The 24145-nt window shown below is 40.8% G+C and overlaps 1 protein-coding gene across 8 annotated transcripts in view; it reads left to right on the top strand.

The window, feature by feature from the left end:
* PRDM2 (PR/SET domain 2) overlaps window positions 1-24145 on the top strand; it is a 118901-nt gene that overhangs the window by 22799 nt on the left and 71957 nt on the right. For all 8 annotated transcript variants that reach the window (XR_012327958.1, XM_073795767.1, XM_033843029.2 and 5 more), the window contains 3 exons: window positions 7352-7466; window positions 9131-9234; window positions 20721-20873. Coding sequence is in view for 7 of the 8 variants with exons in the window: in XM_073795767.1 (XP_073651868.1) it covers window positions 7352-7466; window positions 9131-9234; window positions 20721-20873 (372 nt within the window). In the remaining variant the exon portion in view is untranslated. The remainder of the gene's footprint in view (window positions 1-7351; window positions 7467-9130; window positions 9235-20720; window positions 20874-24145) is intronic.

Genomic DNA, 24145 nt, shown 5'->3' with positions numbered 1-24145 from the left:
GCTCCTTTTCCTGCTCAGCCCCCACTCCATTCCCACCCTGCATCAGAACCTTCTGGACAAGGGGCACGGGTATGTCAGGGTGAGAAAGCTCTCAGGTACCTCATTTTCTTTGCTTCCCTTGAACTGTGAAAGTTTCTAAAACCAGTAGAGGAACTACAGGACTTTATTTAGAATGTTTTTAGAAGAGCTTTGAACCAGATGCTTTATAGGTTGACTAATAGAGAAGGCAGAGCGTTCGGAGAAGTTGAATATGGAATAGACTAGAAGCCAGAAGACTATGTCACATCTCGTCACTCCCCTGCCCCAAACCCTGCAGCGCCCCACCGCTCTCCAAAGGCCGTCTGGTCTCTGTACCTTGGTCGTGAAGGTTCTGCAGGATCTGGTGGCAACTGCCTCTGCTTTCTCCCTGGCTCACTCTGACCTGGCCGCAGTGGCCTCTTTTTGTTCCTGAACTTGCCAAGCCCTTTGGTCTCCTCAGGACGTTTCTTTGGAAGGCTCAGGCCTTCACACATGGCTCATTCTCATCTTTCAAGTCCAAGTCTCTGTGTCATTCTCAGTGTCATTCTCTGGGATGCTCTTGCTCCCCCCCCAGCTACCCTAACTAAAGCAGTAGGCTGTGGGCCGCAGGTGGGCAGGACCCCCTGCCCTCCTTGTTGCTTTCCTAGGTTCCTAGGGTAGCGCTGTGGTGGCACGTGGGACAGAGACTGGGCGTTTGTTGGATGGGTGGGATTGCTGGGCTGTTCCAGCGTTAAAGGAGGGCGGCGGTGGGCCCTGGAGGGAAGGGATCAGACACAGCAGATTTTGAAACCTCACCAGCAGCGTTTGACTGTTGACCTCTCTCCCTTCCTTGAACCTTTTCCTGGCCTTTCTGGTACCTCACTGCCTCTGGGCTGTCTTCTTCTAGGCCTCCTCTGCTGCTTTCACTCTGAGATAGTGGTGTCCTGAGGGCTCGTCCTCACTCTTCTCTTGCTCTCCAATCTCATCCACTCCCCTGGACTCTGTTACCAGTCGAGCCATATCCACTTACAGCCGTCTGTGCGCCTGGACCTCTTGACATTGATTGCCAGACACTTGTTTATTTGACTGTTCACTGCGACCACTGCTCTGAGCTACGCATCCTGTGCTGGGCTCCGGGGGCAGGGCGAGTGAAACAGACCTGCCCTGTGTGTCTGAGACCTCGGCTTTGCCTCTGGTGGAGAGGCCACCAAACAGGCCAACCCATCAGTGCGTCAGGGTGCAGCGTGCAGTGAGAGGCGAGAGCGTGGGAAGCTGGCCTGATGGGGACCCTTGCCCGGTAGGACACTGGAGACAGGCTTCCTCTGGGTGGGGCAGGGGCCTGGAGCACCGACACACACTGGCTCCCTTAGGAGTCCTCAGGCCTTGATGGGGTCGCAGTCCCACCATCTGGGGCTTAAAGCAAAGGGTAGGAACTCTGTTCTCCTTGTCCATCCTTGCAGGACCCCTGACGGGCATCAACGATAAGTTGTTGCCTTTAATATTTTGAAGCCACTTAACTCAGTTTGTTCTAGTCTGTTTTACTTGTTCTCCTTTGGTGATTAGCAGTGAAACCTTAAAAAAACCGAACAAACCCTTGTGCCTATAGGGGAGCACCCCCTCCAGTTGCGCTCAGGAAGCTTGGCATGGGGGGAGGCGGGGGGGCACAAATATGTGGGTCCAGCCTCTTCCCTCGCATCACCACCCTCTCCTGTTCTCTGCCTCTCAGTCCGGAGATGGGAGGTACCGGAAGGTCAGGGGTGGTCTTCCTCAGTCCAGCCATTCTCAAGCTTTTTGTTCACGTGGATTATGTATTTGGATATTTACCATGAAATTGAAACAAATTTTAAAACTTTGGGGGTGGAATAATTACAGATACACAGGAAATTGCAAAAGTAGTAGAGTCCTGTACGGTCCTCTGCACTCACCTTCCCCGGATGGTAACGTCTAGTACGATATCAGTACCACGGAATCCACTTGGTACAGTGATGTTAGTCAGACTACAGCCCTTATTCATGACTCAGAAAAGTTAAAGCACAAGATTAAACAATCACACATTCCATTAGCCAGTGGCATGATGACATCAGCACATGTCAGAGCCTCCAGAAAACTCCCCTGTACACATCTGAGAGTGAAAAAGCCAGATAACGTCTTATTATTATTATAAAAATGGCTCTGACCTTGTGGACCCTCGAAAGGGACTTCCCAGGCACCACCGGATTATAGTGCGCGACCCCACTGGTTTAGTAGTTTAAATGTGGACTCCTGTCTGTTAAATTCCTGTCTGGAATTTACCTGGGCTCCACTATTTTATGTAATTTGGGAAAGTTACTCGACAGGGCTACTCTAAGACTTGGTATTTGGGATTCCTGCTCCTGAAGCATGACTGTCTGGGTTTGAATCCTACCTCTGCCACTTACTAGCTGTGAGTATAGGCAGGTTTCAGCTTCATCTGTAAAATGGGGTTATAAAAGAACCCACAACCAGCATGATAGTGTAAAGATTAAATGAGGTGCTGTAGAAAGAGCTTGGAATAGTGTCTGATTAGTATCCTGAATACTCCATCAGCGTTAGCTCTGATTATGGTGAGGATTCGGTGAGGTGATGTGCAGAAAGTGCTTGTTAGCACAGAGCCTGGCCCAGAGGAAGGTGTGAGAGTCATGTTCCCTGAGCTCCCCATTATCCAGCATGGGAAGGTCATCCTCGGCCAGAGGAAGAGTATTGCAGGAAAGCATAGAAGGACCTTTAAGAGGCTCCACAGCAAGGTCAAAACTGGAGATTCCAAATACCCGTAAGGTTTCTTGTGTTAGGAAGCAGAATAAGAGTTCCTCTGCTGGTGAGCCTCTTGAGAAGGGGGCCTGGGTCAGCTGTATTAACCGTAGTATCTTCACCACCAGCACATGCCAGCCCGGAGCAGGCACTTGGGAAGTGTTTGTTAGTGATTGAATGATGGACAACTTGTGGCCATTAGTTGGGGGAGAGAGGGGATATTGACTTTCTTTAACTTTGAGGTAGGAAGTTGGAGACATGGAATTAAGGAGGTCAATTAACAGTTAATAACTAACTTACTAACTGAAACTTACTATGTTAAATTTAATACATACCAATCCAGATCAGTTCACTGATACTTGTTTCATTAAGTAGGGAATTAAAGAGTTCTTACGTTTTCTATTATATAACAGGAAAGTAGAGAAGCCCTCGTAGCTTCCCCCGTGCTTATCACAGTGGTCAGTGTCAGAAACCCTTGAAATGGAAATGTGCCTTTATTCTGGGACAGCAGGGGTGGGGTGCTGGGAGGCCGTTGGCCCCTCTGGAAAGAGGAGCAGCCAGGGTTCCTTGCTGGAGTGTGCAGCCTGGCCTCCGGCTGCTTACCTTCTACCCCTCTCATTCTGTGTGGTTCACGGTTCTCCAATGGCATCACCCCCCGCCCCCCCGCCACACACACACACAGCGCTGGCCGCTCTTCTCTTCTCCGCTCTGCGGTGGACATATTGGTCTAGTTGCCTGTCTGTTCTCTGAACACACCACACTTATTCCTAACTCAGCAAGGTCCTTTCCTGACCTGTTTATCCTGCATATTGTCACAAGATTCCCTTCCTACTTCTAGAGAGGTCTTCCTTAAGCCCTCTGTCTAAAATAGCACCCTGCCCCTTCTCCCATCACTGTGTCCCCTTCTTGTGCTTGATTTCTCTTCAGAGCATCAATAAGTACCAAGCACTGTCTGTCTTCTTCACTAGAGTAATAACATTGTTAAGGCATATGTGATGCTTAAAACATTGCCTGGCCCACAGAAGGGACTCAGAAATCTTTTAACTAGACGTTACAGTTTCTTTTAGACAAAATCAACCTAACAAGTATTCCCAGGATTGTGATTCTTTAGTGTAAGCACCAAGATGACTCTGTTTAGAGTGTGGTATTACCTCTAATACTATCTGTCTACCTAATACTATATATATATATATATGTATGGTATTAGATGTATATCTATCTATCTATATATATATATAAAAAAGTGATTATGTGTGTGTGTGTATGTATATGAAAGAGATCCCAGTTTATGAGTGTGTTGGGAAGAGAAATTTTCTTTTAAATATTCTTTTGTTCCAAAGGTTTACTTGTAAACTGGTTGCTTGGAATTGAGAGCATATCACATTTTCTAAAAAAGGATCCTTACATTGACCCAGAAATACCTACCTCAAATTCAAGACATTCAGGCACTCATAGAGAAAATGCTTTCAGATAGACGACTCTGCTATTTAATTTTTTCCTAGCTTTCTTTTTTCTAAAAAAGGTTTAAGTTAACTTGCAAGAATCATTTATTCATTCAAGTACTTAAATGACAACAAACATTTCAAGTCTGTTGCTGAGCACTGGGAATGCAACATGGAGTAAGGTGGACACAATCTGTCTTCCCTGCAGTCTGACGGGGGAGGTGCATTAAACACATAATTATACAAGTAATTATTTAAAATTGTGGTAAGAGCTATGAAGGAAAAATAGGGAAGGGGGGGAGAGGGTGGTTCTGTTTAGGCAAGCCGTCCTACCGTCTTCTACTTCTGATTCCCTGAAGATGTTCCATGCAGTTTGCAGCCACAGCCACTGCAGTGGCGTTTGCAACAGCCGGAGAGGTGAGAGGAAGGCCCTGGAGCTGGCCAGTGTCTGGACTGAGGTCCTCCGGTTTCAGCTGAGTCCCTTTGGAGTGTCAAGGGTACGGAAATAAACAGGAAAAAAAGCTTTCCTCTACTAACTGAAGGAGCCCAAATTAAAAATAATGGTTTTGCTGAAAGCAAGTAAATACATGTGTGGGGACTTTCCTTATTTCTTTTTCCTGTGGCACCTCTGCTGAGGTCCTTTATATTCACAGGTGTCTCAGAAATTTTAATATCCATGATCTTCAACTTATCCTCAAGTTACAAATTTCCTGTGGGAATGACCAGTCCTGCCTTAGGTGCCATCTCCTGTTGACATTTCTGGGGAAGTTTGGAGGTTTTAGGACAGAGATTCTCAGATTATATTCCAGCAGAATCTTTTCTTTTTTGAAATCTTTGCTTTATTGAGGTATAATTGACAAATAAAATTGTAAGATGTCTAAAGTGTGTGTACATCGTGGTGGTTTGATATACCTATACGTTGTGAAAGAATTCCTACCATCTACTTAATTCACATACCCATCACCTTGCATATTTATCTTTTTCTTTTTTTTGGTGAGAACATTTAAGTTCTACTGTCTTAGCAATTTTCAGTTCTGTAATACATGCTGTCAACCATAGTCACCATGTTTTATATTAGGGCCTCATACCCGATCCAGCAGAATTTTAACATACCCAAATACCACAGTAGTTACGGGCTCGGGCTCTGGGGAGAGACAGACGGAGTCTCAAATCCTGTCCTTGAGCAGCCTGGACCACTTCCCTAAGCCTCAGTTTCCTCCTCTGTGTGTGTGGTGAGGGAGAGGGGAGCTGGGAGGGGGCATTGACAGTGCCTGCCTCTTGGGCTGTTTGGAGTAAGCTTGCACACAAGAGGGTTAGCACAGTGCCTTGCACTGAGGCCTGAGGAAGTTCCCGGTACACATTAAGTCATTAATATTATTGTAATACTGCCTGGAAGTATCAGTTTGAGTTGGCTGACGCACTGTCTTTTCAGAGCTTCTGGGGAGGCTAAGTGGTGTCAAAACCTTTAAAATCTTCGCCTGGGTCCCATCTGAGAAAGGGGAAGAAAATTCCCACTGACTGTGCTAACTGGCCATGTGCTAATAGGACTCATCACTGCGGCTAGTACTTGTTAATATTGTGTAATTTATCCAAGTTAAAAATTATTATTATGTAGCCTAGGATAGCAACTACCAATTTAACACCTTTTCCCTCTTTGGAAAAATTTATTCACGTTTCCGAAATTCCAGTTTATACGTGAAAATTTTTAGAATGAGGGCACTGTATTTAGAAGTGAGAAATTTGTGTGCTAAATTTATTCACGCTTCAGCTAATGAAAAATACCATAAGACCATTTTCTGGGCCAGTTTTGATATTCCCATGTCTGGGAAGGCGTTGAACTTGTGCTTGGTGATACTGTCAGGACCAAGGCATAAATCAAGCAGGGTGGAAGTATTTGTGCTTCTGGAGTGTATGCACCGTCACCTTTGCCCTGTCCAGGGAATGAACCCTGGTGCCTCGATGCCCCCTTTTGCACATTTCAACTCAGAATAGCACAGTAGACCCTCCTAGTGACATGCTTGTTGCGGCGGGATTTGTTTCTCTCGAAGCAGCCTATTGATATGTTTTTTTAAAAACTGAAATGCTAGGAGTACAGAAATTTGGATGATACTCTTTCCTTGGCACAAAACATTCTTAATAACTACAAGATCTTCATTGTTCTGGGAAAATTAATCTTTTTAGCTTGGAGTTTGCTTTTTCCCTATGTCGGTTTCTTTGAAAGTCCTTGAGAAATGTTTCCCTCTGCAGTGAAATAAAAAACATTCAGACTACAAAACCCATCCTTCTTGGCGGGGTCACGATCTGCACATCAGTTCTTCAGGGTATATGTGGTGCCAGTTAATGGCCACTTGGTTTTCCTTTAATTTGAAAGTTATCTTTAGACTAACAGTCATGTTCTATGAGTTGGCTCAAATCTCCCCTTTCCGTTACCTTACATACATCTATCTAATAGTAATCTTATTTCTTAAGAATTTTGGCATATACTTAGTAATTTCTAAATTCTCTCTTTCTTAGAGACTTTGTGATATTGTGGGGACTTTGCTGTTTAGTTACTTGGTATACAGTCGTATAGTATACCGTTTCCTGGAAAGGTCTCACTTCCATGGAGGGCCCAGAATAAACTGTAGTGTTCTTGCTGGGAATCCTCAAGCCCATCAAGGGGTTGTTGCTGGAGGGATGAAAGCATGGATGGGATGGGGGTCCGATTGGCTGGCACGGCCTTTACAGCATGTGCCAACAGTGTTCATTTAAGTAGGGAGTGCTGGTTTTTATTTTTTTAATGTCCTTAAATGCTGATGGTAGCCTATGACTTAAAAGTAAGCTTGAGCTGTATTTTGCTGCCAGATTCTGTGGGAGTTTAAAACAATATGGTGCCAGAGATTTACATGTTTTTAAAATGGCCACAGGTGGCTGGAACAAAATAGATTAACACAGACATGCTTGAAGGTTACAGTGGTTTCCTTTGGAGACTCACAGACAACCATCAAAGCCACTTCTCAAACGCTTGACATCATCATCTTGGTCTGGCTTGCCAGCTTCGGGTTTCAGTTACATTTTTGCTTATTTGCTTATTGGGCCAGAAAAAAATCAAAAAGGAGCTGGGTTTTCTTCCTTCTGCTGTTATCCTTCTGCTTCTTCACTTGCAGAACGCTGAGCCTGTGGCAGCCGCCGAGACCCTGGCCGAGGTACCTGAACATGTGCTTCGAGGCCTTCCAGAGGAAGTGAGGCTTTTCCCATCTGCTGTTGACAAGACTCGGGTTGGTGAGCACTGGGGTCAGAGAAGGAGAGGGAAGGGAGGGCAGGCTGTGGCGAGGCTTCCTCTGGGGCTTCTCAGGTAGGGAGCTCACTCTAAAAGCAACACATCTGTACTCTGACTCAGAAGATTATGTTTTCCAGTTAAGAATCCAGGGTGGACATAGATTATAAAATTAAACCAGAAGCACACCTTCACCCATCCACCATCCTCGGTGATTCAGCCTGAGCAGCCCCCTTCCTCCGTGTCTCCCCGGGGCTCTTCTTCCCGTAGGATGGATTGCTCCCTCCTCTGATTTCACTGTGATTTGAGTGTGATTATGCTGTTATATTTATTTCATTATTTTGTATTTGTTTTCACATCTGTCCCTTTCACTGATTGTGAGTGCCTTCATTTCTTATTTAGCTTATGTCTCCAGTACCTGACGCTCAGTAGATATTTTAGTGAATGATGACATGAGTGTATTCCAGTGCTTCTGGCTGGAATTTCTTGTTGAATACAGCCAAGCTTTTTTTGTATTTAGTCTTGTTTTTGTGTCCTAATCTTTAGACAGAAGGCTAAGGAAATAAGTTATAAAAATTAGTCAAAGTACAGTCTTGGAATATATCATGTTTCTGTCCTGTTTTCTGTTTTTAAAAATGTACTTCTGATATTCCAGTTTATGTGTGTATGTGTATGAATAAATTTTTAATAAATGCTTTTCCTAATTCTCATTGAAAAGTATTCAGTGAGTAATTTGAGCATTTATATTGTGTTATTCATGAAAGTAGTTGATTTTATATCTCCACTAATTACTTATTAGCTGGGATAACAAATGGGATTCATAGCAGACTTATAGGCAGTGGAATTAGTTCATCGTAGCTGGGCAGGACTGGCTGAGACCACAGCCTCCGTCTGTAGGTGAGGTACCTGAGGCCAGAAGGTGACGGAACCTGTTCACAGTAAGAGTCACCCTGGCGCTGGTTCCCTTGACTCCAGGGCATCTCCTGCCATTTTCCCCACTGCTTCTGCATCTTGCTTGTTTGCCTTGTGGTCAGTGTGGAGAAAATAGAAGTATCCCTGAGAATACCACAAAGCAGCATAAATCTGAGTTGCCTGAAACTCTGAAAAGTGAGTTGTTCAAGTTTTCAGGAAACACAGAGAGGAGAGCGTTTTCCACATTGAGCAAACAAACTTCAAAAATATTTATTCGAAACTATGTTTCTAACCCTTTATAAAAGCAACTTATGTTCATTGGGGACAACTTGAAATCTGTAGAAAAGCAGAAAGAAGAACTTAAAATTTATTTGTAGTTTTGCTACATTCCAATATTTTTTTCCCTTTTAATTGTTGTGATTTTGCTCTTCTCCAAGTGTTTGTGATTATGCTGTCTGGGTAGTTTTACATGTAAAAATTAAAAACAAGCAAATATAAAATAATCTGTCCTACTTATTAAACAGTATAGGTTCTTTGCAGGCTATTAGGAAAATACGGAAGAACATAAAGAAGAAAAATAAATATCCCCATTGAATACTTGATTTAATTTGATCTTGCGTGATCTCGATTAATTTGACATTGTCTTGCTTTTAGGCTGTCTAGCCTTTTAAGTATTTTGTGAAACCGAATTGCTTTTAATGCTTTAGTCTTTAAAATAACCACAATACATTATGAAAATATTGGTTTTATTTTCTAGGTGTCTGGGCCACTAAGCCAATTTTAAAAGGCAAAAAGTTTGGGCCATTTGTTGGTGATAAGAAAAAAAGATCTCAGGTTAAGAATAATGTGTACATGTGGGAGGTAAGAAATAATTCTGGTCCTTTGTTTATCAGAGTTCTGTACATTTTTTAAGATATTCTGTTCTCTTAGGATTTGACATTCTGAAATTAAAATAATCATCTTAATGTGTTCTTTAAAATCAAGAATATTTTTGTTAGAGAGAAAATGTGTTTCCTTAGATACAGACTGATTTTACGTTTGTATTTTGAAAGTGCTTGGCTGTCCTCAACAATAAATGTCAGATCTACTTTTTATTTGCCTTGTTCAGGACTTTGCAGCCAGGACTTTGGTCTGCCACTTTACAGGCTTGCAGACAGATACCATAAAAGACACTCCAAGGTGGCCGCAAATACAGCGTTGTTAGGGTCTTCTCCATATTTTAGAAGCTAATCTCTGTGTTGCTGGAACATTCAGAGTTGGACATATTTAGCACATGGTATATTTATATAGTGCTTTGGACTTTTAGAAAGGCTTTCATTCTGTTCATTTCACGTTCTCACAACAGTCCTAGAAGAGAGGGAGTGTTCGCACACTCCGTACTCAGGGAAGCCATCCAGAGCAGAGGGAGCAACTTCTCCTTGTGGGGCCCACGTGTCGAGAGTGTTGTCAGTGCAGAACCAGAACCCACGTCTCCTGCCTGGCAATGCGGCGGTTAAAAATGTTTCATTGGCTTGCCTGGGTTCACATCCCACCTTTGTAACTTTGGGCAGGGCACTTAACCTCTGGGCCCTAAAACCCTCAATTTAAAAGTGGGGAGAATAAAAAATAATCTCATTAAGAAAGCTGTAAAGATAAAATATCTTGTTATTGTTTGCCGGAGAGTTGCATGTGAATTCAGCATTTCTGTTGAACTTAATTCAGATCAGGTGCCCATGGGAAGCTCCTCATGTTCTTGTAGAACTCAATGGTGTGACTCCTTTTTAAAGCAAGTGAAATTTTTTGATGGTAAGGAAAAGCATTTCTTTCAGATTGTCTTAGATTGAATCACATCTGTTTCATATGTAAACATATAAAAGTCTAAAAATAAGATACGCCTAGGAAATGTCCGGACACTTTCCATCAAGAAGTTCGGTGGCATTTGTCCGTTGGAGGTGTGTTGCTATTTTCCTCAGTGCTACGAACAGTGTTTCTTGCCTTGAAAATTCTGACGGTTTCTCTAAGTAATTTTGAGAGTTTCTTTGAATCCCTTATAATAAATCTAGTGACAGTTAACCCAAGGGGACTTAGGAAATGACCATTTACCAAGGGAGTGATTACTTTGTGTTATTTCACAACTTTTGAGTGAAAAGAGTGCTGTATTTGTAGAAAAACTGCCCAACCAAAAAAAAAATTACTTATATACTGCCACAGTTTGGGAATCCTTATGACGTTGCCGATTCTTGTTAGTCAGGTTTAAACATTTAGTTCTTATCAAGGCTGGCTTTTCCTCCCTGCAATTAAAAAAAAAAAAAATCTGGCTGTCATTCAGATAGTTTCAACTCTGAGGTATATAGTCCGTGCAGAAACCTTTAAGCCTTTTGCTGTGTTAAAATAAAAGTAGATATATATGACATACACATGTGGAGGTATGTATTTGGCAAAGTATAGGAAGTGTAAATTATAATGTACATATTCCTTATAAAGAAGAAAATAAAAATCCAGGTAAAATTTAGTGTTTCCCCATTAACGTATTCCAACCTTGGTCTTATCTTCAGAGTTGCAACAGAACGCCCCCAATTAATGTAACAGAAACGGCTTATCATTAAAATCTCATCTTGGCATTTGTTCTTCCCATTAAAGCCCCTTAAGGCCAGTTTATCTTTTAGCAGCCTGGTCTTTTGCCTCAGCTAAAACTCCATTTTAAAGCTAATCTGAGAGAAAGTGTTAAATTGCTTTTCTTGAGCCCTTTATTATCTAACGCAGTCTCAAGTCCTCTAAGTTTTCACTGAAAGCATTCTATTAAATCAGAAATAACGAGAGAAACAGTAGAGTATCCTCAGGGTGAATGCACAAAATAGTCAGGTTCTGGAAAGAGGAGAGCACTCTTTGGTCAGTTCCTGGTGGGGAATTGCTGGCAGGCTAAAGGCTGGACTTCATGTAATACTTCTCTCAACTACCCCCCTCCCCCCGAAAAAAACCAAAAAAACCAAAACGCGCACACACGCAGTGAGCAATGTGCAGTATTCTAAAGCCACTTCTGGTAAAAGCCTTTCACAGTCACTTCCGTGGGGCTAAAATTGCTTCTGATGAACAGAACTTTTGAATTGTTTGCGTGCTTTAATAAGTCCTTTTTTAAAAAAATTAGTCTTTATTTTTTAGAGAGTTTAAGGTTCATAGGAAAATTGAGCAGAAAGTACAAAGAGTTTTGAAATCTCCCCCATGAACCCTATACACACAACTTCCTCACTATCCACATTTCTACCAGAGTGGGACATTTGTTACAACGACACACCATTATCACCCAGAGTCCATGGTTTATATTATGGTCCACTTTTGGTGTCGTACCTTCTAATAAGTCCTTTTTAAATTATAAAGGTAATACATGCTCAACTGTAAAATAATATAAACAATACAGAAAACTATAAACAAGAAAGTAAAAATCACCAGTGAACATCATGGTGTGCATTCTTTTAGTTCTGCTTCTCTGTCCTGTTTTTTTTTTTCTCTCACACACACTGGTACGTATACAAACACCATATATAGATATTTCATACAGTTGAGATCAAACAGTATATGTATGCAATTTTGTAACGTGCTTTTTTCTCTTAATATGTTATGGATGTGTCCATGTCAAATGCTTATCTACATCATTATTTCTTATATAGTACCTAGAATTCCATTGTATCCTTCCACTGTTTAACCAGTGGACATTTAAGTAGCTTTAATCTTTTCATGATATTAACAATTCTTCGGGAGGGAAGGATTGGGAGTTTGGGATTAGCAGATGCTAGTATAGGATGGATAAACAACAAGGTCCTACTGTAAAGCACAGGGAACTATATTCAATATCCTGTGATAAACCATAAGAGAAAAGAATATGAAAAAGAATACATAGATACGTATAACTGAGTCACTTTGCTGTACAGCAGAAAACACAGCATTGTAAATCAACTAGACTTCAATAAAACTAAAAAAAACAAACAATTCTTCAAAGTATGAAACTCACTGTATATACATTTTTGTTCACTTGTCTGGTTATCTTCTTAAGATAAATTCCTAGAAGTGTAATTGCCAAGTCAAAAGTTATGTACATTTTAACTTCTGGTAAATTTTCCTAACAGGCCTCCAAACGGATTGTACTAATTTACATAGCTACCAAGAGTAAATATTCCTTCCTATTCTTTTTTTGTTTTTTGGCCGTGCCAGACGGCATGTGGGATTTTAGTTCCCCGACCAGAGATTGAACCTGTGCCCCCTTCAGTGGAAGCGTGGAGTCCTAACCACTGGACTCCCGGGGAAGTCCCTTCCTAGCTCTTTAAAACCAGTACTGTTAATGTTTTTAATAGTTTCTTCCCCCCATTCTTATAGATGAAAACTGATAGTTCACTGCTTCCATTTGCATGTTATTCATTTAGGCAACAAATTTTGAGTCGGGTGGATGGAGGGAAGAAGTAGAATTGCATTTCAGCTAAAATTGATAGAGAAATTATTTCTCTATAATGAGAAGACTTTAATTTTTTCAGAAGTGAAAACAAACTTTTTATCATTCACACTGTTATGATCAGATATTAACAAGTACATTTCATAATCTTTGCTATCTCAACTCTTCTAATTTCAAATTATTTCTAATTTAAAAATGGAGGCAAGAAGATATGAGACTAGAGAAGTCAACCAGCTGATTCTACAGAACCTTTTTTCAGAAAGTACCACTCAGCTCTTACTGCTCCTTTCCAGCCTCTAAACCATGCCTAGTATGCTAGCAAAAGACCTAGATCACTAGGGAAATCCAACCTGCCACCTGTTTTTTTACAGTCCGAGAGCTAAGAATGGATTTTACGTTTTTAAGTAATTTCAAACAAAGATCAAATGTTTTGTGACATATGAAAATTATATGAAACTTAAACTTCAGTTCATTAATAAAGTTTTGTTGGAACTCAACATTCATTTGTTTACATATTACCTGTGGCTGCTTTTGCCCTGCAGTGGCCAAGTTGAGCAGTTGTGACAGAGACCATATGGCTTGTAAAACTGAAAATATTTTCTGGCCCTTTACAGAAAGTTTGCTGAGCCCTGGTCTCTGTGTCTGAAAAAGAGAAGCAGTGGGAGTGAGGTCATGTCTGGGGTCTTAGGTTTACTGTGAAGCTGTGTGGTTAATAGGAGTGCAAAGATTTGGAACTTGGTACTTAAAAGTGGGCTAGCCATAGATTTCATTGTCATAGAAACTGCTATACCAATCATATTCTTTCAGGAACTTCAGGAGGGTGAGGACGTTGAAGTGCAGAGAATTAAGCGACCTTTTTGAATGAGTTAACTTGTGCTTAGATTGGCAGCTTGGTATGGTGCAAGAAAAAAATTGTCTTTGAGAGTTTATTTACTTATTTAACCCCTCTTTGTGAATAAGCTCTTACCACGTGCTGGGCACTTTCCTCAATTCTGGAGCGCTGAGCTTGGCATATAACATTTGTGGTATTGTATAGACTACTGACAATGCCCCATGGGGATTTTTGTTTGTGGAATAAAAGAATACTAGAAACACCCTAAATCTTTCCACAGGTGAGAAATCTGAGATGAGTGCAGGTGACCTGCTTAATGTCTGAAACGGTCGGTTTTGGAGTTAGGTCTAGAGCCCAGATTTCTTGGTTGCCTATTCAGTGCTCTTCCCACCAACAGAGCCTAGAGATTATTACTCTTTTTTGTGTTGTGGACCCTTTTGAAAATCTCCCCGGAAAATATACAAATGCACATATATACACAACATTTTTTATGTGATTTCTAGGGTTATATGGAATTTTTAAACATCCGTCATCCAGAGTTAGAATTTCTGATTTAACAATGAGTTATTTCATTCATCCTGTGGAGGTTGATTGGGGGCCTACTTTGAACCTGTCAACATTTATTGAGCATCTGTTGTTGTGCGGGTTTCCAGAAATATTTGTGTGGTCGTAGGTATGAAACTTACTCAGAGTAGTTTCAAATGAGGGTCAAGGGTCAGGCAGTGTGGGGTTTTGGTAATGATGGCTCTGGGACTGGGCTTTGCAGGTTTGAGAGGCCCAGCTGTTTAGTTTTCAAATTTGTATTTTAGAATCACCTATAGGTTGGCTTATGGTAGTAAAATGTGCTACCACCTATTAGATTTTTTATTTCCCTTATTCTAGAATCTTCAGAATATTTCAGATACAGTGATGCCTTTGAATAGCTCTTAAAAGAAGCCCTGGTTTTCTAAAGCAATCTGAAGAGTGAAGTGGTTGATACCAAAGATCCATTTTTGTCTATAGCCCTTGGAAAGTTACTTCTGTAGGGTGGTGTCTTATGGTCCTTAACAAGCCCTCTGGGCGTCTAATTCTGGAGCTCAAAAACAAATGGAATGTGAACAGACCAAGAAGGTGTAGTGTTTCCTAGGTAGCAGTGTTAATACAATTCTTTATAACTTATAAAGACATAATTTTTATTAAATGTTTTCCTTGAAATGCTCTTATTCCAAAAGGTTATCCTTTTTTTTTTTTTTTCCCTTTATCCTTACTTTTAAATGAGGATAACAAGCTCCTCATAGATTTGTTTGGCTACAAATGAGATCATATATATGAAAATACTTGACATGGATGACTCTGGCTAAGTAAATATTAGCTGAACCTGAACATCAAAGAGAAACTCTTGAATGATCATGTAGAGGATAAAGACACTTTTTTTAAAAAAATGGTTGCATATTTAAAGATTACTGATCTTTATTTTTTGCTTAGAATTTCATTCTCTTCTAATGTCAGAGTATGGGCTGTAATTTGAACCAAGAAGTTAGAGTACTGTGTGGGGGGAAGTCCTGGAATCGACTTCTGAATGCACACTGAGTTATTATTTACTTATGGAAATGCATTGGGAGGTAAATGCCATGCAAGTTGGGCTAGTGGAGATGTGAACCTCCTGTCTCCCCTTTACTCCTTTTGTCAGTCTGAACACATGGAAATATAATTAGATGTTGTCTGTCTTCCAGGGACAGACAGGGAAAGTGGAAAATGATCATAATGTTGGAAATTCAACAAGCTAGATCCCCAGAGAAAAGAGATGAAAAGGGACCTCAGACAATATGACAAACCAGAGCCACTGGAATGGAGCTTGGACCTCCAGGAGAGGTTTCTGTGTCCATCAACAGTGTGTTAGAGCTCTAGGCTACATACAGGTGGAGGGGCAAGTCCAGAGAACAGCCAGCGGAAGGCTTTACTTCTGTAGACTCTAACTGTGGCGGGACTGGTTTGGATGAGTAAAACACTTACCTCAGAGTGAGGAGGTGCTCTGCCTTAATTCCTGGGAGTGATTTCTGTCAAAGAAGGTTGGTTACTGCAAGTTGAGAGTGGGTAAGGACCTCAGGCAAACAGTTGAGGGTTGGAATGATGATACATTCATGTTAATTGAATGAGGATTTTTTTTTTTTAATTTGCAAATTTGAATTAATGCATGTATATTATAACAAGTAAATGATCAGTTAAAACCCTCACCCCCAACCCATGAGGTAATAATAACTATGTTTAACAGTTTGGTTCTTTACAGACCTTTCTCTGTCTGTCATGAGGGTATAATTTTGAATGTGCTTTTAAATTGGAGTGTGTGCTAAAATGTGAATTTAGATTATTTTTAGGGCTTTTGAAATGATTGGATTAAATTGAATTGAAATTGGGTGGTGTGAAAATTACATTCTGTTTGACAGTGAGTTAATACCTAGTCTTTGTTTAGTGGTAGGGGCGGAAAGGAGGTTAGGCCTGGATGACCCAGGGGAGGTTAAGGATGGGAGGAGGGGGTTGGAAAGAGAGAAAAATAGAAATGGAGCAGTAAATGCGGGAACCAGGTTTGAATCCTGGCTGTGACTCTCAGTGACTTCAGAGTTCTAGTAAAATTATCATCTTTCCCTAGTGTCCTCATGTGTAAAAGGGACTTAATAATATTTCATAGGGTTCTTGTAAAGGTTAAATAAAATAACACGTAGAGCATCTAGCCCAGTGCTTGGCATAGAGGTGCTTCCCTTCCTTCAATTCTCTCTCTCCAAGTAGGGAATTTCCATTTGAAAGTTAACTTGTAAAAATTTTTTTATAATGGTACATAATCAGGTACCCTTGCTTTGTTAAAAGGGACTGTTTATAGAGGAAAAATTATTAATTATATGGAAGTATTTCTCCTTGGGATCAAGTCAGCTGAGTATTTCTTAGTCATTATCAAGATTTGGAAATAGACTTGTTATGTATCATTGTTGAGTTTGAGCTGGGCTGGGAGTTTTACCTGCCTTTGCATTGTCTCTGCCCGAAAGGAAGGGATTCTAATTCTCCCTGTCCTTCCACTACCCGAGCCTCGTGGTGTTATGGTACATGTGCAGTCTAGTACTTTGTACTTACATTAAGTAAAATTCTGTCACATTTTAAAAGATAGGTTCTTTGTGTCAGTCACTGAAGTTAATTCTGATTGGAAACCAAAGTTTGACCAACTGAGGTAGGAATTGTATGAAAACACATTTTCATCCCAGTTCCTAATTACAAGGTTTGACTCTCAATAAAAGTGAGAAAGCTACATATATATTTTTTTAAATAAATTTGTTTATTTATATATTTATTTTTGGCTGTATTGGGTCTTCGTTTCTGTACGAGGGCTTTCTCTAGTTGTGGCAAGCGGGGGCCACTCTTCATCGCGATGCGCGGGCCTCTCACTGTCGCGGCCTCTCTTGTTGGGGAGCACAGGCTCCAGACGCGCAGGCTCAGTAGTTGTGGCTCACGGGCCCAGTTGCTCCGCGGCATGTGGGATCTTCCCAGACCATGGCTCGAACCCGTATCCCCTGCATCGGCAGGCAGACTCTCAACCACTGCGCCACCGGGGAAGCCCAAAGCTACATATTTTTTAAAAACTTTGTACGTGTGATGATGATGATGGGAAGAGGATGGGGGGTGTGAGCCTAGCATTCAGCAGATCTTGGCTGCCTTCCTTCAGACTTGGGTTTTCATTCATTCTCCCCACCCTCTTCCCCTTTTTTACTTAGAGATTATACTAAATCAGTGGAGGAAAGGTAGAAAATTCAGGTGAGCAGAAGAAAATAAAAATTATGAATAAATCCCACTTCTCCGAGAAAACCATTATTAACATAGTCACGTATTTAAGTTTCAGATTATTTTTCTCTTCATATATTAATATGTTTAAAACAAAAATGGTATCATCTGAGCCATACTTTGTATAAATGGCTTTATTCAGTCATCAGTGCATTACGACTTTTATACTGATAAGTATATTTCCACAACTTCTGGTTATCTTTGTTTTCTCCTAATTATAGAGATAATGTGTATTTACTGAAAAAATTCTTAAGGAATACAAAGATAACAGAAGATACAGGTTTCCACGTGAGTCAGTCATTCACACACAGTATTTGTTAAGGTCTGCTTAGTATTCCACTGTATGCCTGGATTGTCATACTGAACTAATCTGTGGTGGTCTCCATTTAGCAATGAATTAGAAACAGTCTGTAGTAAACCACGCTGCTGTGAACATCTTCGTACATACATCATGGTATGATTGCCCGGTCATCTCATGAGAATAAATTCCTACAAGTGTATATGCTGGTTAAAGTGTGTGTACATTTTAAAGTTCTTTGGTCAGTATTTCTTAATTCCATCCAGAAAAAATTAAACCAGTTTATTCTCTGATTAGCGTTTTGGGGGAATGTCTGCTTTCTAATGCTGTTTTTTGGGGGGTTTTTTTCCCTTTAAGAAACAATTTTTACCAGTTTGACAGGTAAAAACATTACTTAATTTGGAGTTATTTTTGATTATTAGGTAAATTTAATTTTTTTTCTGTGAGGTTTTGGCCATGCGTATTCCTTTGTGAATTACTTGTTTGCACGTTGTAAAAAAATGGAATTGTTCATCTTTTTATATAAAACTAAGTATTTTAGTTTAAGCATGACTTAGTAGATGCCTTAGTCTCTTTTGTAACAAAACGAGCTGTACATAAATACTTCACTCAAGTGGAACACCTTGCTCTTTGCAAAGGTCTTCATTGACCTGGGAGCCAGGAAATGTCGGCACAGCCTTATTATTATTCTCCAGTTGGCCTATAGACTCTTGATGCCTCTCTCCAGCTGCCTTTAACTGTGTGGGATTTTCCAGCACCATCTCTGCGTTTGTCTGTAGCTGTGTCAATATATGCGTGGGGAGTGAGTGGGACTCTGCTGTCTATGGTAATAAATCCAAACAAGACTTCTTATTCCTAAGTTAATAAAAGGTAACTAATATGGACTGTTAAAAGACCAACTGACTACTCCATTTTCCTTATTTTATCATGCTGGCAAACAGGGCAAAAATATCTCTTAAACATTTTAATGTAAAGTAGCTTAAGTTATTTTGGTGTGTAAAGTTTAAATTTTGTATTGTGATTCTGTGTCTTCCTAACATACCACGTGGGGCTGCACTTTCTCTTTGTTTTAAAGGGAGAGGAGCGTGTCAGGCATGCTCGCATGTGTACAGGCTGAGGGTGAGTGTGTCAGTGAGTTTGAAAAGGAGTGAAGTGTGACATGGATAACCTCTTATTAGAATGGTGCAGTTAGGTGTTTTAGTAAACAACCAGTTTTTGAATAAACTCGCTGGGGGTGCTTACGGGCTAGTGAAAATATTGACACTTCGTGGTGACTAAATAGAGTAACCACAAAGCACTTTCTAGCATGGCACCTGTCACATAGTAGGTGCTCATTAAATGATGACAGTTATACGTTCGTATATCATTTCATTAATTTCATAGTTATTTATTGAGAGCCTACTCTCTGCCAGGCACTGGTCAGGGTGTTGGAGGTACTGCAGTGAATGAAAAGACTGAAATGTCTTCTCATGGAGCTAATACTCTGGTGTGGGGAGATAGTCACTAAATACGTAAGTAAGTAGATGATCCCACACTTTAAAAGAGCACAAGTACCATGAAGAAAAATAAATCGGGGAGATGACTGGAGGTGCTGATGGGAAGCGAAGGATTCACAGCTTTAGCTAGGGTGGTCGAGGAAGGCACTGTTACGTAGAGGTCAAGCAGAGCTGGGATTAAGCCCATCTTTACTACTGATTAAGTGAGTGACTTTGGGAAAGGTATTTAATCTTTGATCCTTAATTTCCACGTTACAAAAAGGGATAATAATGAACCTGATGCATAAGGTTAAATGAGATAATACAGAAAGCATGTAGCGAGCGGTATGTCAGATATCTAACTCGCAGCAGGAAGAAAGTGTTGTTCGTGGCTAGGAAGGTGGGCACTGCCCTGGCAGTCACAGGCTGGGAGACACAGGCCTGCCCAGAGGAGCCGAGAGTGGGGGCTTTGTTCCTGCAGGAAAGCTGCCGCAAACAACAGTGTTTAATGTGGGCAGGAGAGAAAAGAAGAAATGAGTGGCGGGAGTCTTGGCTGTGTATGTGTAGGGAAAACACAGAAGCATCAAGATTCTCTCCTTTCTTCCAAAAGCGAAAGTAAAAGACTCATTCCTTTTGCTTTGTTTTTGACAGGACTGTCACCAATTGATTCTGCAGTTCTATTTCAGTGCCTAATCAAGTGTTTTACAGTCTAATTTTGGGGAAGTAAAATCTAGATAAATGGATGTATGTATATACAAAGAAAGTTAACAATAGCTGCTCAGTAGATTGTCTTTAAGATGAAGGACTGAATGCTGGGAGCATCTGGCAGGAGGAATTCACTGAGAGAGGATGATCAGGGGAAGCTTCTTGCAAGAGTAGAGTTGATCTGACTCCTCAAAGAGGGGTCGGGTTTTTGGTCTTGTTTCGGAAGGACACCGATATTCCCTGCTCTGGATAGAGAAGGTTTTAAGGTCAGCGGAGTTTGCAAAAGCATCATACCCTGTCACCCACGTGGAGGTTCACACCGCATGTTCACTTACTGAAGTTTCTGTCAGCCCTGCAGTAAAGGCACCTGCTGAGCTGTGAGCCCCAGCAGGACTGGGCCTCCACACTCTGACTTGCAGAGCAGCCCAGAAAGCTCAGGGCATCCGGGTGCTGTGGAGCACCGCTGCGGGCTCACTCTTCCTCGGTTACCCTGAAGGGAGTAGAGCTGTCACTTGTCTTTGTGTACGTATTTGCGAAGCATTTGGAGATCATCAAGCGCATTTCCTTATAGCACTTGAAGTTTAGGAGAAAAAAATTACACCCAAATAGAAAAATAACTAATGAGGATTATACAATTTTGGATCTCAGTTTTCATCTTTATTTTCCTTTTTTCTGTTGCTTATTTATTTTGTTTCCGTGAAATGCTTTTATAGAGTATTTGCGTATAATGAGCAAGAACTGTCTTAGAAGTTGAAAATGGAAACCTTTAAACGATATTTTATTTTAACAAAATGTGTTTTTCCCCCTCCCAAGGTCTATTACCCAAATTTGGGGTGGATGTGCATTGATGCCACCGATCCAGAGAAGGGGAACTGGCTGCGCTATGTGAATTGGGCTTGCTCAGGAGAAGAGCAAAATTTATTTCCACTGGAAATCAACAGGGCCATTTACTATAAAACTTTAAAGGTAAGAGTGTTAGAATTAGCCTGCCGGTAGTTACTCGGCATGCGTTTCTGCAAACGCTGTCCTCAGTTGTGACCGTCGGGAGTGAATTTGAAGACCTTGAAAGGGTTCTATTTGAAAGTGGTTCATCAAAACAGTGAAAGGTCTGTGTTTTAAATATGCAGTTGCCACTGCTTCGTGTGAGGAAGGGCACTAAAGCAGGAAGATCGTGTTGAGTAATTACGTACGGCGTCTTTATAGGTACTGATGAGTTAAGCATGTGGCAGCTGCTTCCCTCCTCTTAAGATACAGATGCATTGGGCACTGTCTGACTGGCCAGTTTATCTAACTGTAAGAAACTCTCAATAGCTCTGGTGGTTCTGTGTTAACTGAAAACACATTCTTAGTCTTCAGTATAGTGTAGCTTTGGATTAGCTTTTCTTTTCCCTAAATTTTAGTTCAGAATGGAAATTACAGAGAACATGTTTCTTACTTCTGCCAAATTTTTATTTGGAGACATTAATTGTTGAGGAAAATCAACAAGTAATGTAAAGAAGAGGAAAATCATGTTTTAGAGTTTGTGGTGAGGTCAGAGGTCACTGAGTACATTCAGGGAAGTTAGAATTAGGAAGCGTTGTTATACCTGCAACAAGCAAGCCCACATCTGTCTCCCTCGTTTTCATGTTCTCCTGGAAGGCAAATCTGCACTCATCCTGCAGGGAAATGTTCTCTCAGGCAGAGTCTTGAGGCTCTAAAGATAGATGATTGTTGCTTTTTGCTTTTTGGAATAGGTATGTTTGCCAAAGTTGCTGTAAGGCAGATTTTTCCTTATTCACTTACTTCCATTAAAAATGTCATAGACTGGGGGACAGTCCATGAAAAAAATTATCTCCATGTAGGTGAAAACTCTTGATGAACAAACATTTAAGATGATGGTCAGCTTTGTAGCATGCTGAGTTTTGCCTGTGTGTAGCACTAGGACTTTTGGAAGTTAGCTTACAGCTGTTTAACTTTCCTTTGTATTTTTCCCTGTCATCTTTAGGCAGTTGGATTGCCCTTTACCTCATATAAACCCACGTCCTTGCTTTCAATTCCTGTAGGAAATATTTTTTTTTGTGGTACTTCTTCATTTAAAACTTCTATAACCTTCTTCCTGCTGGATTGTAATAGCATGATTTTCTGGTAGGCATTACTGTACAATTTTGTTACACTGGAGTTGGAAATTGGATTCAAAATTTGATTCAATAATTCATTCTGTTCTCAAATTAATTTAAAGTGAGAGTTACATCTGGTTGAATCAGTGAGGCAGAATTCTGGTGGAGATGAAGTACCAGCGAGGGGATGCATATGAGACAACTGAGGGAGTAGGAATGAGGTTCCAGGGCAGAGGAAGCCCAGGGAGATACTGGGGCACTTGGCAGTTCTTTCATCAGACCTCAAGTTATGATGTGTTCATCTCTGATAGCAAAGCCGAGAACCATTGAGAAGCAAGAGAGAATAGTGTTTGGGAGTGAACTCTGGAGCCAGACCCCTGGATTAAATCCTGGCTTGCTGTGTGACCCAAGGCAAGTCATTGTGATTTTACTAGCTGTGTAAATTTAGGCAAGTCACTTTCCTGTGCCTCAGTTTCCTTATTTGTAAGATACAGATAATTATAGTGTCGACCTCATATGGTTATCATGGGTGATTGTGGGTAGATTTCTAGCACCTAATAAGTGCTACATAAATGATAGCTGTTATTTTTGGCAAGGCAGTGTAGTGTCATGGTTAGGATTGGGGACTCTGGAGCAGACTGCCTTGTGAGCAAATTTTGGCTTCGAGATGTGTGACCATGAGAAGTTACTTACACCCTCTGTCTTAGTTTTCTCATCTGTAAAAATGGAGGTAATAGTAAAAATTAATAATACAGTTGTGAAAATTAAACAAACCAGTATGTGTAAGATTCTGTGAAGAGTTCCTAGTCTAACCTAAGTACTCAAAGTGTTAACTAGCTATACTACTACTGTTATTTTTACCTTTCTTTGTTGGAAGTAACATAGCTCTGATCTTTGCAGACCTCCCCCAATCCTGACCTTTGATGTTTGCTCAAGTATGCATAAGGCCTTTCAGATTCCTTACTTGTGATTATATTCTTCTAGATTAAGCTTTCTGTGGGTTAGGTTTTGTAAATAAATTACATGTGATGTTCTGTATCACCTTCTCACCTGTAATATAGGTTTTGTTTGTAATATGATTAAAAACTGTTTTAAATTCCTGAAGGTTAATTGTTAGCTTGCTCTCCATTCATTCATCTATTTATTAGTTCAGCAAATACTGAGTGTCTACTATGTACCAGGTATTCTCCTATAGTAGTGAACAGAACAGACAAGGTCTCTGGTCTCATGGAGCTTCCATTTTATGGGGGAGGTGGCAGATAATAAACAAGTGAACAAGTAAACAAAATAATTTCAGATAGTGATAAGTGCACTGAAGACAATAAAATGTGATAGATTGTCTAGGTAGGGGGAGGGCTGCTGTAGCTCTGGTAGGTCAGGGAAGACAAGACATGGGGACACCTCTTCCCTTCCCCCACTGGCATGGGAAGGAGCCAGCCACTCGAAGATCTCTGCTGGAAGAGCAGTTCAGGAAGCAAAGGTATGGAAGTGGGAATAAGCTAGATTTTGGGGGGTTTTTTGTTTGTTTCTTTTTTTTTTTTTAAAGGAATAGAACAAAGGCTGGTTTGGGTAGAGCAAGGAGAGGCGGTGAATGGGGCTGGTAAGGTGGGCAGGGGCCAGATCGGGGGGCCTACTGGCCTGTAGGGAAACATATGAGTTTTAGTCTTCAGTTCACCCATTTGAGAATTGAAGCTGTCTGACCCGTGACTTTTAAAAGATCATGCTGGGGGATAGATGGTAGGTGGGTAAGCGTGGAGTGCTTTGTGTGTTCTCATAATTCTGGAGTATTCCTCTTAATTTGACCTAGTGTCAGGAATATTTGTGGCAACCCTTGCCTGTACCTAATTGGTCTGGTAAAATTTCAGGTTTATATTTACTGATATTTAGAGAAGAGAGTGTGCTTCATTCTATAAGCCTGTCAGAACCCAAAGGAAGAGTTTAAAGTCTTCCTGTTGTTGTTTTTTGTTAAATATCAAAATATATTTAAAAAAAGGTTGTTTGGACTTTTGACTTTATTTTTTTAAATGTGGGTTTGTATTTCCTGTGTTTAAGGACATAAATTTTCTTTTCTTCTGAAATTTGACTTACAAAATCTTAAATGCGCTAAGCAGTGCAGAAGAAAAAACTACAGTACAGAAGAAG

This window comes from Tursiops truncatus, chromosome 1 (genome assembly GCF_011762595.2).
Source record: "Tursiops truncatus isolate mTurTru1 chromosome 1, mTurTru1.mat.Y, whole genome shotgun sequence".
NCBI lineage: Eukaryota > Metazoa > Chordata > Mammalia > Artiodactyla > Delphinidae > Tursiops > Tursiops truncatus.
The sequence above is the reverse complement of the archived record's forward strand: the minus strand, read 5'-3'. Positions and strand labels throughout refer to the sequence as shown.